General features: G+C 36.5%; 1 protein-coding gene across 3 annotated transcripts in view; it reads right to left on the reverse strand.

The window, feature by feature from the left end:
- Positions 1 to 12,408, reverse strand: part of Klhl13 (kelch like family member 13) — a 188,964-nt gene that overhangs the window by 77,726 nt on the left and 98,830 nt on the right. The window contains exons 1-2 of one of the 3 annotated variants that reach the window (XM_004671469.3): positions 3,789 to 3,906; positions 2,079 to 2,144 (exon numbers count right to left, since the gene is read on the reverse strand). The exons of 1 other annotated variant lie outside the window; for it this stretch is intronic. In XM_004671469.3, coding sequence (XP_004671526.2) covers positions 2,079 to 2,144; positions 3,789 to 3,829 — 107 coding nt within the window. In that variant the 5' untranslated portion in view covers positions 3,830 to 3,906. Of the gene's footprint in view, positions 1 to 2,078; positions 2,145 to 3,788; positions 3,907 to 12,408 lie in introns of those variants that run through there. One more of the 3 variants, XM_045140695.1, reaches the window with a different exon arrangement.

Raw genomic sequence — 12,408 nt, forward strand, 5'->3', positions numbered from 1 at the left:
ACAAGAAACTACTAAGGATTTTTAATCAGTTTTCCATTACAGAGCTTAGCTATTTTGTTTAAATTGATATGATATTGTTTAGATATTAAGCAAAAATATTTGTGCGTTGGTTTCCAGATACACTTATTTTTCTGACTTATGTCTGTAAAGTTGAGAACAGTAAAATTCGTATTCTAAATGGGAGATGAAGTAGCAAGACTGGGTTTAAACTTATATTCTAAGCAGAAAGTGTTAGAAAATGTATTAACTAGTACCATGCTCTCTCATATGTCATCTGAACTACATGTTTCAGCTGAGGCCTCTTTAGTATCTTAGCCATTATGAACAATGTAGTATGAATCCTATATATGTCCCATGTATCAAAAGCAATCAGTTAACTATGCTTCACCCCAAACTCATTGAGAGAAGCTGCATGCAAAATTAGTTCAGTCATCAAGCAGTATTAACCACTTACAACTTTGCTAGATTTTACAAATATAAGAAAGAGTTCGTGTATCTTGGCTGCAAGTTGCTTACAATCTAATTGGAGACATTGTAAAATCACGAGAAAAACCCAAATGAGAATATCTTGACACAGTAACACCTTGATTACAGTATCCTAGATAGCTTAATTTTAGAGACTTTTTTTTTTAAATCATGTTAAAGTAAAAACATTTGGAAGAAGTTATCAAAAGAGCAAAACTTGTTTTTTGTCTTTTCATGGAAAATTCTTTGCCCTGTACCTTCTTCAATACTAACAAAAACTAAGTTTTCTAAAATACTTCACAGCCTTTAAAATGTACAAAGGCTATTGCAATATGCTTCAGATACAGAAATGTGCACCATCTTTCATTCCTAGTCCTTGCCTGGCCCTTCACCCACCACTCTAGTTGACATGCTCTCACATGAACATAGCTGCTGCAAAGGAAAGACACTCTTCTCTTGGCTCTGTGGGAGTCAATAGATAAGAGAAAAGTTTTAAACATTTAAGTCAAATGCCCTCAAATATCACCTATAAATAAATAAATAAATAAATAAATAAATAAATAAAGTCAATGAGTGGAGGTGGGGACCCATACTAGCATTTTAAAGCAGCACTCTATCAAAACAGGGCTATTAGACTTGGGGAAGGACTACTTTAAAGCCTACACAAGATACCAGAGTTATAGCAACACTTTTTTCATTTTATTTTTACTGACAATTTTATACATGTATTATTTTAATCATAATCAGCTCCTATTATCTTTTCTTTTCCCCTTCCACTTCTTCTGACTGAACCCCTTCTTCACAGGGATTCCCTCCCCTCACTTGTGTGTTATCTCACTGAGTTTGATTAGGATTGTTTGCAGGAGCTTGGGGAAGGGGTTGCCTCTCCTATGCAGATCCCACATTTGAATGTGTAGATTATAGAACAAATGTGATACAGTGACATTCTGTTTAGTCTCTCAGTCATTGCTCTTCCTTTTAACATCAGAATTGGCTATTCACCACCAGTTATCAAATGAAAATGGCCACAATCACTACCTTGCCCTCTCATACTTCAGATCCTTCCAGGTGTGAGAATCTGAAAGGAAGGTGTTCAGCTGACAGACAAATAAGCCCAGAGGCAGGCAGACAGATGCAAAGTGGAAAATAAGGAGGTCCATGAATTAGAAAACAAATTATATTGATTGTACAGTACAGGTTTAGGAGTTCAAAACTTGGTTCAAACACTGTCCATGAGGAAGAACACAACAGAGAACAGACTAAGGGACCTATGGTCTGGTTGCAGCTCTGTCACTAATTAGCTTAATGATCTACAGTGTTGGTTGTCCTCATCTATAAACTACAGGAAATGTTACATTCCCTATTTATCTCACAGAAATTATATGAATGTCAAATGAATCTAAGTTTTTTTAAAGTACAGTGGACAATACAAAGCAAAGTACAGTGATATGAGAGGTTTTTGACAAATTTCTTAATAAACATAGTACACTGGGCATCAAGGAAAGTTTACTTGATATTTGAATGCTTTCTAATACTTCAGGGTCTCTCTCTTAGGAAAATAAATTCTCATTCAAAGATAGTAAGTACAGGAAAATGTAGACCCTTGGACATACCCTGAAGTTGATTTTTTGAATATATCCTTGAAATCGGCTTGTTTTAAAGACAATTGCCTCCGTCTCCTGAAAGTGGAGTGTAAAAAAAAAAAAAATCAGATTAATTATGGCTTTACTGTGTTTGGTTTAAATTTCTCAATCCATAACCTGAAAGTATTTTAGATATAAATTTATAAGCCATATTTATAAATCATGAACAGTTAAGGGCACACAGAACAATTTAAAGCTATTTAAATTAACTTTATGAAATATTACCTGAAAATTCATTAGAGTTCATTTGTTTTTAGAAGCTTTCTTAACATTTCAGAAACTCTACAATAAAGACTGACATTAAAAACATTAATTTGCACCTGATCTACAAGACGAACCAAATCTAAGCACAAGGAAGCATTTTTCCAGTAAATATACATTTGGCCCTTAGAATGATTTGCATTTTCTAGCTTTTTAAGCCTAAAGGTCAGTTCTTTGCTGACGGGCTGCTTGGCCATAAAAACCTGAAAGCAAATGACACACGTTCCAAGCTTTCACAGAACAGATGGCTAATGCTCTCCTAGGTTCATTTACTACCATTTTTCTTATTTCCACACTGCTTGTAATTAATAAGAACATAGAAATAGATGTGCTATCTCCTAACAAAGAAGTTTTGTCATACAGCTAGCTCCTTTGGGCTAATACACTAAAAGACAACATTGGACAGATATACTCCTGCTAGTGCCTCAGGAATACAGTTTTAAAAATAGAGACTACTACAGAAGCACTGCAGTATGTGCTGTCTATAGGAAACTCTCAGGAAAATTACACTATGCTGGTAGATGTCTCAGGAGCTTGGATACAATGTATAATTGATTTGCATTTATTTCACTGATGTTATTAACTTACAGAAAGTAAACATCAGCTTCACCTATTGTTTACTTCAAAATAAATTGTCAGGATTTTTTTCTGGGTCATCTCACAAGCACTGGGTCATTATTAAAGTCATAACTAAATCAAAGTCACAGTCTACGAGTATCTTTAGAAAGACCTTGACAAAGACCTTATCCAAAATATTTTCTGAAACCTAATTACTTCCTAGGGGAAAAAAAAAGGTGTTCAGGGAGTATTTTATTTCTTTTTGAAAAGGATAAATTTAGGACAGCATCTCCTTAATGGCAATACTTTTCAAATGCTATATAGATACTGTTGAAAAATAAAAAGTTACAATAGGTTAAATTCACATTTATCATGTTTTAGTATTAAACCCTGTCAAGAAATGACAATTATATTATTTTGCTTATAATACATTAAATATCTTTAAATACAGGTTATTCCTATTAATATTATTTCTTTTCTTTGTGTATGTAAGAAGAATCTGGTGTGCCACCTTCTGGTAACTGAGCGAAATTAAATATTGCTACACAAGTCACTGTTCTTTATTTTAACTTTTAAAATATATAACATATTTCTTAACCTGTATTACATTTAAGGTACATGAATAAATCCATTCTACTGTCTGAAGTAAAATAAAATTTCCTTAGAGGTTTTGATAAAAATATCAAGCTTTATACAAGCTCCCTATGATTTTTACATGGTTACCAATATGTCTCCTGGATTCTACAATACATATAAAATTGATTTTTGTATACCGCTTCACAGCCACATCTCAAAATAACAGGCTTCCTATTTTAATGACTAAGTAGCAGTAGTAAAGAAAGGAAAAGAAAGGTCTCTTACCAGTAAGCCCATTTTTCTCTTAAGGTTTGAACTCTCATCATTTGTCATGTTCTTGTGGATCCCTCTCTCATCAAATTCTCTGGAGTTTTAAAGTTAAGAGCTGTGATGCACAGCTAGGCTCTGCTACACAGTAGCGCACCCCAGTGTATCTGCCTGGTATAGCATTGGCTTTAGCTCCCAAAAGGAGAAACAAGTCTTTTCTATTCAAAAGACTATGTACTTGATAAGAAATTATAGTCACCGTGGTTGAACTATTTATATTTCATATCAAAACTCCTGATCAGTTTGGAAAATGAGAACCACATGAATTCTGAGCTTGGTTCCAGGAAACTGAACAGAAACAAAGTGTTCATTTTTGCAGAGGTAGGATGACACAAATACTGCACTAGGAAGTCTGACTTAGGAAAATATATTTACCTGAAAGATACCTCATTTTTTGCAAAGGTCATTCTCCTGTTATTTCTCCTATTATACTAAATATTTTTCATCCTTGACATTTTCTTCTTCTTTCCCCACAGAAGATAGCCATTTAATCTTACCATTTTTTCCTTTATCTATTTTCCAGGAATCTAAACCCCTTCTAATAAATAAGCTACTTCAACATGTATCTGGTATTCATGAATCTCTCATCTTTTTTTTTTTCTGAGAGAGAGTGTAAGAGCGATAAAGAAAGAAACAGACAGAGACAGAGAGAATTGGCATGCCAGGGCCTCCAGCAATTGCAATCAAACTCCAGACGCTTTCACCACCAAGTGCACAGGTGAGACCTTTCATACTTGTGTCACCTTGTGCATCTGACTCATGTGGGATCTGGAGAGTCGAACATGGGTCCTTAGGCTTCATGTGCAAGCATCCTAACAGCTAAGCCATCTCTCCACCCCACATCTCCCATCTTTAATCACCAATCATAATGCTTCTAGATTGCTCTTTTTAAACAAAACTACCTGAGATATAAATTAAGTAGACAGCACATATTAAAAACAAAACCACATATTTTGTGTTTGGAATAAAATTGAGCCAGGCATGGTGGCAAATGCCTTTATTCCCAGCATCAGGAGGCAGAGGTATGAGGATATTTGTGACTTTGAAGCCATCCTGGGACTACATAGTGAATTTCAGGTCAGCCTAGGTTAGAGTGAGACCCTACCTTGAAAAACCCAAATGTAAAATTGAAATATAAAAATGAACAATACAAAATTCTCTTGTTCTCAGAAAGTTTCTGGTGGAAGCAAAGAGGTAAGTACTCTGACAGGACAAAATGTGCTCTAGAAATTTTAGTAGTTTAGGGCAAGGATCTTACAGCAGCAGAAAAGAATGGAATATGGAAATCTTGCTGCAACAGAGGCTGCAGAATGAAAAAGTCATTAACTTAGCTCTAGAAGAGGGAGTCTCATAGAGATACAGAGGTTTAGCAAGTACGTGTTTGGGGACAACATAGCTAGATAGAGTTTGGTAGGACTGGCAGGTAGTGTTGAGGAGAGTGGATTTAAAAGTATGCAGAAACCACATATCAAAAGAGAACACACGGCAGTTAAGAGGCTTGTATTTCATCCCGTGCACTATGAGAAACCAGTTGTTGGATAAGTAGATCAACCAGGTAATTAATCAAGCAACCAATCACAATACCAAGAACACACCACACACTGGCTAACCTGCTCTGCCAGTTACTATAATGGTATTCTGTAGAGCAACTTACCAGTCTATATCACACAAGCCAGCTTTGTTCTCTCACCTTTACCTACTAGGTCATCCTTACCCAACATCTTTTCACTGGTCATCTTTTTCTGAATTCACCCATCTTTCTAGTTTTAGCTCAAACTCTACTCTTTTCTGTGATGTCTTCCATAGTAACTTTGACTTTATATATATATATTTTTTCTTAACATTCCTCCATTACAGGTATTGTGCATTATTCCTAATGTTTAGCATAAAATGTCCAAGAAACCACTTTGCTCCTAGGCCAATATGTAAAAGAGAATAGTGAGAAGGAGCATGAGGACCAGTGAGCCCAAGAAAGCCCACATTACCAGCATTCACATTATGCACTCATTTTAATAACTTCTGTCACCATTCCCAAGCCTCAAAAGGCAAATAGATGAAACTGTAAAAAGAGATGGACTCATACTCATGAACAGCTCTGCATTGATATGTATCAGTGATTAAAGAGAACTGACGAGAAAGGGATGCCAACAGAATGACTGAAAGATGGACAAGTGAGCTTTGGAACACATAGAGCTATAAGTTAAGGAAAACAGTGACTGTGTTTTACTACTAGCAGTAAACTGAAAGAAATCACCTAAAAGCATACAATAAACTGAAAGAATTTGTGAGGACCACAGAAAGAGTTCAGGATAAAGGTAGGCGATTTGATTTACATTTAGAATCTCCAAGGATGTGCTATTAAAGGAGAAAATCTAAGAAGAAAGTGTTATTTCCAGAGCAATAATAATGTTTGCTGGGAGATTAATATGGAGTAAGAAGGTGCATCTGAGAAATGTGTTCTTAGGTGTGAATATTTAGTGTTCTCACTAATGGAACCTCATCCTATTACACTCAGTGTCAGACACTCAGTATGCAATCAAGCTTTTATTGGTTTTTGTCATTTAGTATTCAGCTTTGTCTTACCCTTTTTATGTCTGCACAATATCTTAGATTTATGTAATGATTCAAAACCCATGATGCTTTCATTTATGTACACAATAAAAAATCTTTTCATCATATTCAATGGTTTTATGTTAAAATGACTTAAGAGGATTTTGCTAATAATTTCAAAGGGTAGTTAATAGTAAAAATGTATTCTCAATGACTTAAGCATTCCCACAAAAACAACAGAAAAGATTTGCTGGATAATGCTATCTATCTTCCCTTCTTTTTTAATGAGATGAAAATCTGACCAGTTTCCACTAATTCTTAAGGGAAAAATAATCAAAAACCAAATGCAGAAAAAAATGACTTTGAAAATGCACCACATCTTCTCAAGTAATCTTCAATATACAGTAGCATTTAGGAGGACATAAAAATGATTTAATTTGCCTTCAGAAGAATGCTTTTAAACTCTGCATTAGTGGCAGCATGTACTTAAAAATAGATATAATAAGCCAGACCATTTACTCATTTAGTTTTGTAGAAAACAGAATGACTGGGACTGGGGAGATGTCTCAGTGAATAAAGTCCTTGGTTCTTAAGCCTGAGTATCCAAGTTCGATGACCAAACCCCATGTAAAAGCCATAAAAATAAGAAGCTGTGATGGGCTTCTGTAATCCCAGCATGCTGACTGCAAAACAAGAGGCAGACAGAGAATTTCCTGGGAGCTTAGAAGCTCTTGGACCAGGTAGCCTGGAGAGCCCAGCAAACAATAACAGTAATAATGAAAGAGAAAGGAAGAGAGAGTCAGAGACAGAGATAATATTAAACTCAAGCAAGGTGGAAGGAGAGGACTGACCCAAAAATAGTCCTCTGACCTCCACAAGCACATTTTGGCATACACACACACACACACACACACACACACACACACACACTCACCCAATCACACACAGAACACCTACCACAAAGAACAACTACCACAGTATTTGCTTTAGGCTTGGCAGGAAAAAAAAATTACATGATATTTTACTATAATAGATATTTTATCCAAGTTCAAATAACCAGTTCACCTCAAGATTGTAAAATGAGAAAAGGAATTAGAAGGACTGACACCTGAAGTTCATAAGTAAGTGTCCGGTAATACTGGTGATTGTGATGACAGGTCTGTTAATCTAACGAACCGTGTATTCCATTTTAAATATAATTATCCAATCTCCTTCACTACAACACTCTATTCTGATGAATTTAAGATATCTCAGAGCAAGGGTTACTAGAGTTTTCTGTACTATTTAAATATCTATGGATGACTTATCTTTAAGGTCCCAAAGTCTAAAGAAGGGTTGATTAGGGTATTTATATTAAGAGCAATCACTCATATTCCTATAATTTAGAAGTTCATATTTCAGGGAATTGTCAAATTTCAATTGTATTGCCATTCAATCTGACTGGGAAGATGGAAAAAAAGGAAAGAAAGGATGTCTTTTGTTGCAATGAATAACTGCTATCTGCACTGGATTAGGAAAAAAATGACAAAGAAGGCTGCTGGAAGTAGAATTTCATAACCTCCACATGCTAACTAAATGAGCAAGAAACTTCTCCCATACCTAGACTAGAACAAAATTCATATTATTTAACTACATAGCAACACAAATGATAGAGAACAGCACATGAGTAATTTGGACTACTTGACATATTAATTATTCTAAGTTGACTACGAAATATACATATTTTACTAACCTAAATATTGAATCAATTACCATTTAATATTTACAATGAGAATATGGAGGGAGCTAGGATATGCATGCTAAAACATTTATAAGCTTAACTCTTTATGTTAGTCTGAAAATACAAAAAATGAACTAAATTAAAACCCAATGACACAAAGGAAGGTAAGACTATTTGATAAGAAAGGGATTAAGAATGTCCCCATTTGTCAGTTACTTTCAACCTAAATTTTCATATCCAAATACCCTACTTGTTTTTTTTTTTTTCTACCCCCTCCCATTAACCCTCCTTGTTAATGAAAATGGGTCGTGCATTGTGGAGTTAGCCCCCAGTTATTAGTATGATAAATGTCTCTGCAAATCATGACCCAACATGTAACTCTGACATTCTTTCCGCCCCCTCTTCCGCAAGATTTCCCTGAGCCATGTTGGGTTCATTTTTGGTCTGCTTCAGTGCTGAGGTGTTGGGGGCCTCTGAGGCTTTGGCTCTCTGATTTGGTAGGAGTTGATTTTTCTCTGCATTGATCTCCTTCCCCTTTGTGCTGGTATCCGGTTCACAGGAAAACACCACCCTTGCTTATTTCGCCAGTTGTCCTTAGTTTCAGTTGGGCCCCTTTTGAGGTATGTTGGGGCAGCTCTCTTCTTAGGATCTGCATACCCTACTTGTTTTAATTTTCATATCCAAATACCCTACTTGCCATTATTTTCCTTATCCAGTACAGGTAACAGTTGTTGGTTGCAGTAAAATACATTCTTAACCACTTTCTTTCCTCAGGATATTAAAGTCAATTCTTCCTTTTTGATTCTCCTGTTTAGCCAGACCCCAGCTTAGGCAACACAGTATTATTAAAGTTCCTACTTTACTAATGATAAGCAAGTTTGTTCTATGATTTAGCTCAGTAATGGCTGCTGAGATAAAAGAAAACAAGAATCCAGCTCTTCTCACATCAAATTCAGTGTTTATTAAACACTAATATATTGTATATTTACTTTTGAAGTATAAATATGACTCCTAACACCACCCAGCCAAAATACTGATCACATACTGATCACAGAGAACTAGAAATATGTAATAGTTCATACAAACTATACTATGGCTATACGACAAAATTTGCAAAATAATCAACCTATCCCAATGCCATTAACAGATTTCCCTTTCATGTATCAATCAGCAATTTCTTGGCATAGACCCCAAACATGCCATAGTTGCTCATATCTCATTAGTTTCACAACCGCTTCCACTAGGAATACGCTACTTGTCTACCAAGTAAATTCTAGTCATGCTTAAGTGTTCCAGAATACTCCTTCCATGAACTGTCCCCCACAAACCACTTAGTAGATGTCGATGTTGGTTCTATCCTCCTGAGTAATATTGCTCCTATCTCTTTGGATTGCAATTATTTCTTTTTTATTTTTATTTATTAATTTGAGTGACAGAGGGAGAGAGATACAGAAATAGGCATGCGAGAGAGAGACAGGCAGAGAGAGAGAGAGAGAAAGAGAGAATGGGTGTGTGTCAGGGCATCCAGCCACTGCAAATGAACTCCAGATTGATGCAGCCCCTTGTGCATCTGCCTTACATGGGTCCTGGGAAATCAAACCAAGGTCCTTTGGCTTTTCAGGCAAATGCCTTAACCGCTAAGCCATCTCTCCAGGGCCTGGACTGCAACTATTTCTATGCCTCCCTTAAAATGTGTATGTAGGGTTGGAGAGATGGCTTAGTGGTTAAGCGCTTGTCTGTGAAGCCTAACAACCCGTTTGAGGCTTGATTCCCCAGGACCCACATTAGCCAGATGCACAAGGGGGCGCACATGTCTGGAGTACATTTGCAGTGGCTGGAGGCCCTGGCGCGCCCATTCTCTCTCTGTCTGCCTTTCTGTCTGTGTCTATCATTCTCAAATAAATAAAAGATGAACAATTTTTTTAAAAATGTGTATGTATATGTACATAGGAATGTGTATTATATGTGTTTATGATACCCTTCATGATACTTTTAGCTCAGTGCCTCAAACACAACAACCCAATCAGAGTGCACAATTTTGGTGAAATTAAGCCTTCCGAAGTAGGTTCTTCCCTTGCCTATGTCAAAACTCACTTATCTGATGAGATTTAAACAATAAATTATTAAAGGACTTTATCCTTCCCAAACTAGAATATATATTAAGAAGAAATAAGACTACAACAACTAAGTATACTTTAAATGGTCCTTTTTGATGTTTGCATGAAAGAGCTCTGTGTACCTGGTAGGATATTCAGCACAGTAGATATACAACCACAAGGCAGATGGATGTATAGGAAGACTTGGTCAGTAAATGACTGCTGAACTGTCCTGAGCAAGGGAAACACTTAGCTAGAGAGAGAAGTGCCAGTGATGTATTTTCAAGTAACGATAGAAATGGTAGAGAGTAAAAACATGCGTGCCATTTCTTCATCACCACCTAAACCACTGAATACTGAAAAATGAACTGAAATCTTCTGAAAATTTCATTTTTATATACCGGTAATTAAAAAGGATAAAATCATGCTGTATAGATGGTCAAATCCTATTAAATTATTGTTGTGACAGTGATGATGAAAGAGTAAACCACAAAATCCAGTACTGACAATAAATTTTCATCTAGATGGAGAAAAATATATAACAGTGAATTCAATCAAGCAAGTCACTGCACATCACCATCACCCAGTAACACAAATGGTATGGTGAACAGCCATAAACAAAGCATACATGCTGAAGGGGGATTGGAGGAAGGATAAGAGTATCAAGAGGGGAGACAGAAGGTGAGAAATGGGGGAGGATGGGGAACAGATACAGTCAAAGTGCATACTTGAAAGAAATTACCTCTATAAAACTCAACTCAATCTACAATAAATAGATGCTAATAAAAAAAGAGCAAAACTAAAATAAATAAAAGAACGAAGGGGCTGGAGGGATGGCTTAGCAGTTAAGGAGCTTGCCTGTGAAGCCTAAGAACCCAGGTTCAATTCTCTAGGACCCAAGTAAACCAGATGCACAAGGGGGGTGCATGTGTATGAAATTCACTTGCAGTGGCTGGGGGCCCAGGTGAGCTCATTCTCTTTATCTGCCTCTTCCCCCACCCCTCTCTCTCTCTCTCTTACACACACACACACAAAATAAATAAAAAAAAATTTAAAAAGAGTGAAGGATACAAATAAAACATGGGACAGCATAATGCTAATAAGACCCTTTACCTTGCAAAATGGAGAAGAACCTATGAAACCTGTTCTAACTACACAATTAAAATTTTGGCTTAATAAAGTATCACAGAGGCTAGGGAAATGGCTCAGTGGGAAAAAAAAAAAAAAAACTTGCTGTATGAAGCATGAAGCATGAAGACCAGAGTTTGGATCCCTAGTACACGTGTATATGCCAGATAGGCATGGTAGCCCTCCCTTAATCCCAGTGTTCAAGAGTCAGAAACAGGGGTGCCCAGGACAAGCTGGGTACCTAGACTAGTCAAATTGGTAAAGTTTAAGTTCAAGTGAAAGAGTCCTGCCTCAGTATTTGAAGTGGAAAGTTATTCAGGAAGGCACCCATTATCAGCCTTTGGCCTCCAGTCGTGTGTGCATGCACACACACACACACACGCACACAAACACATAAATACATATGCATGTGTATCACACATAAAAATATAAATATAAAAAGGATGTGCCTCAAATCTCTGTCTCCACACACCCTTACTTTCTCTTTTACACAGACTGGCAGGAAATAAGTATGAAAGGTATAAACACAATGAGCAACATAAAAAAAGTAAAATATGGGCTAGAGAGATGGCTTAATGGTTAAAGCATTTGCCTGCAAAGCCTAATGACCCAGGTTTGATTCCCCAGTATCATGTAAACCAAATGCACAAGGTGGCACATGCATCTGGAACTCATCTGCAGTGGGTGGAGGCAAAGGTGCACCCATTCTCTCTCTTTCTCTCTCTGTCCTCTCTCTCTCTCTCTCTGCCTCTATCTCTCTCAAGTAAATACACACTGTAAACATTAAAGAAATAAAAAATACAATAGCGTTTCCCAAGGGGCAGAGCCTGTTTGCAAATTAATGTCAAGTGCATAAGTTGGGAGTAAGAGCGGAAGTTCCAGCAGCTGGGAGAGCTAACACATACAGATCATTAACCACTATCTTTGACATATTCTACGAGACAACTGGAAGGACTAGAAGCTTTCACTAAAAGGAAAACTGTAATCTTATCATGTGGTCTTGAAGTTTTGCTAATACTGGAAACTTTCACCACTGAAAACAAATGCTTTATAATGTAGTCTTAATAGTTTTGCTAAAATTGTA

This window comes from Jaculus jaculus, chromosome X, assembly GCF_020740685.1.
Source record: "Jaculus jaculus isolate mJacJac1 chromosome X, mJacJac1.mat.Y.cur, whole genome shotgun sequence".
NCBI lineage: Eukaryota > Metazoa > Chordata > Mammalia > Rodentia > Dipodidae > Jaculus > Jaculus jaculus.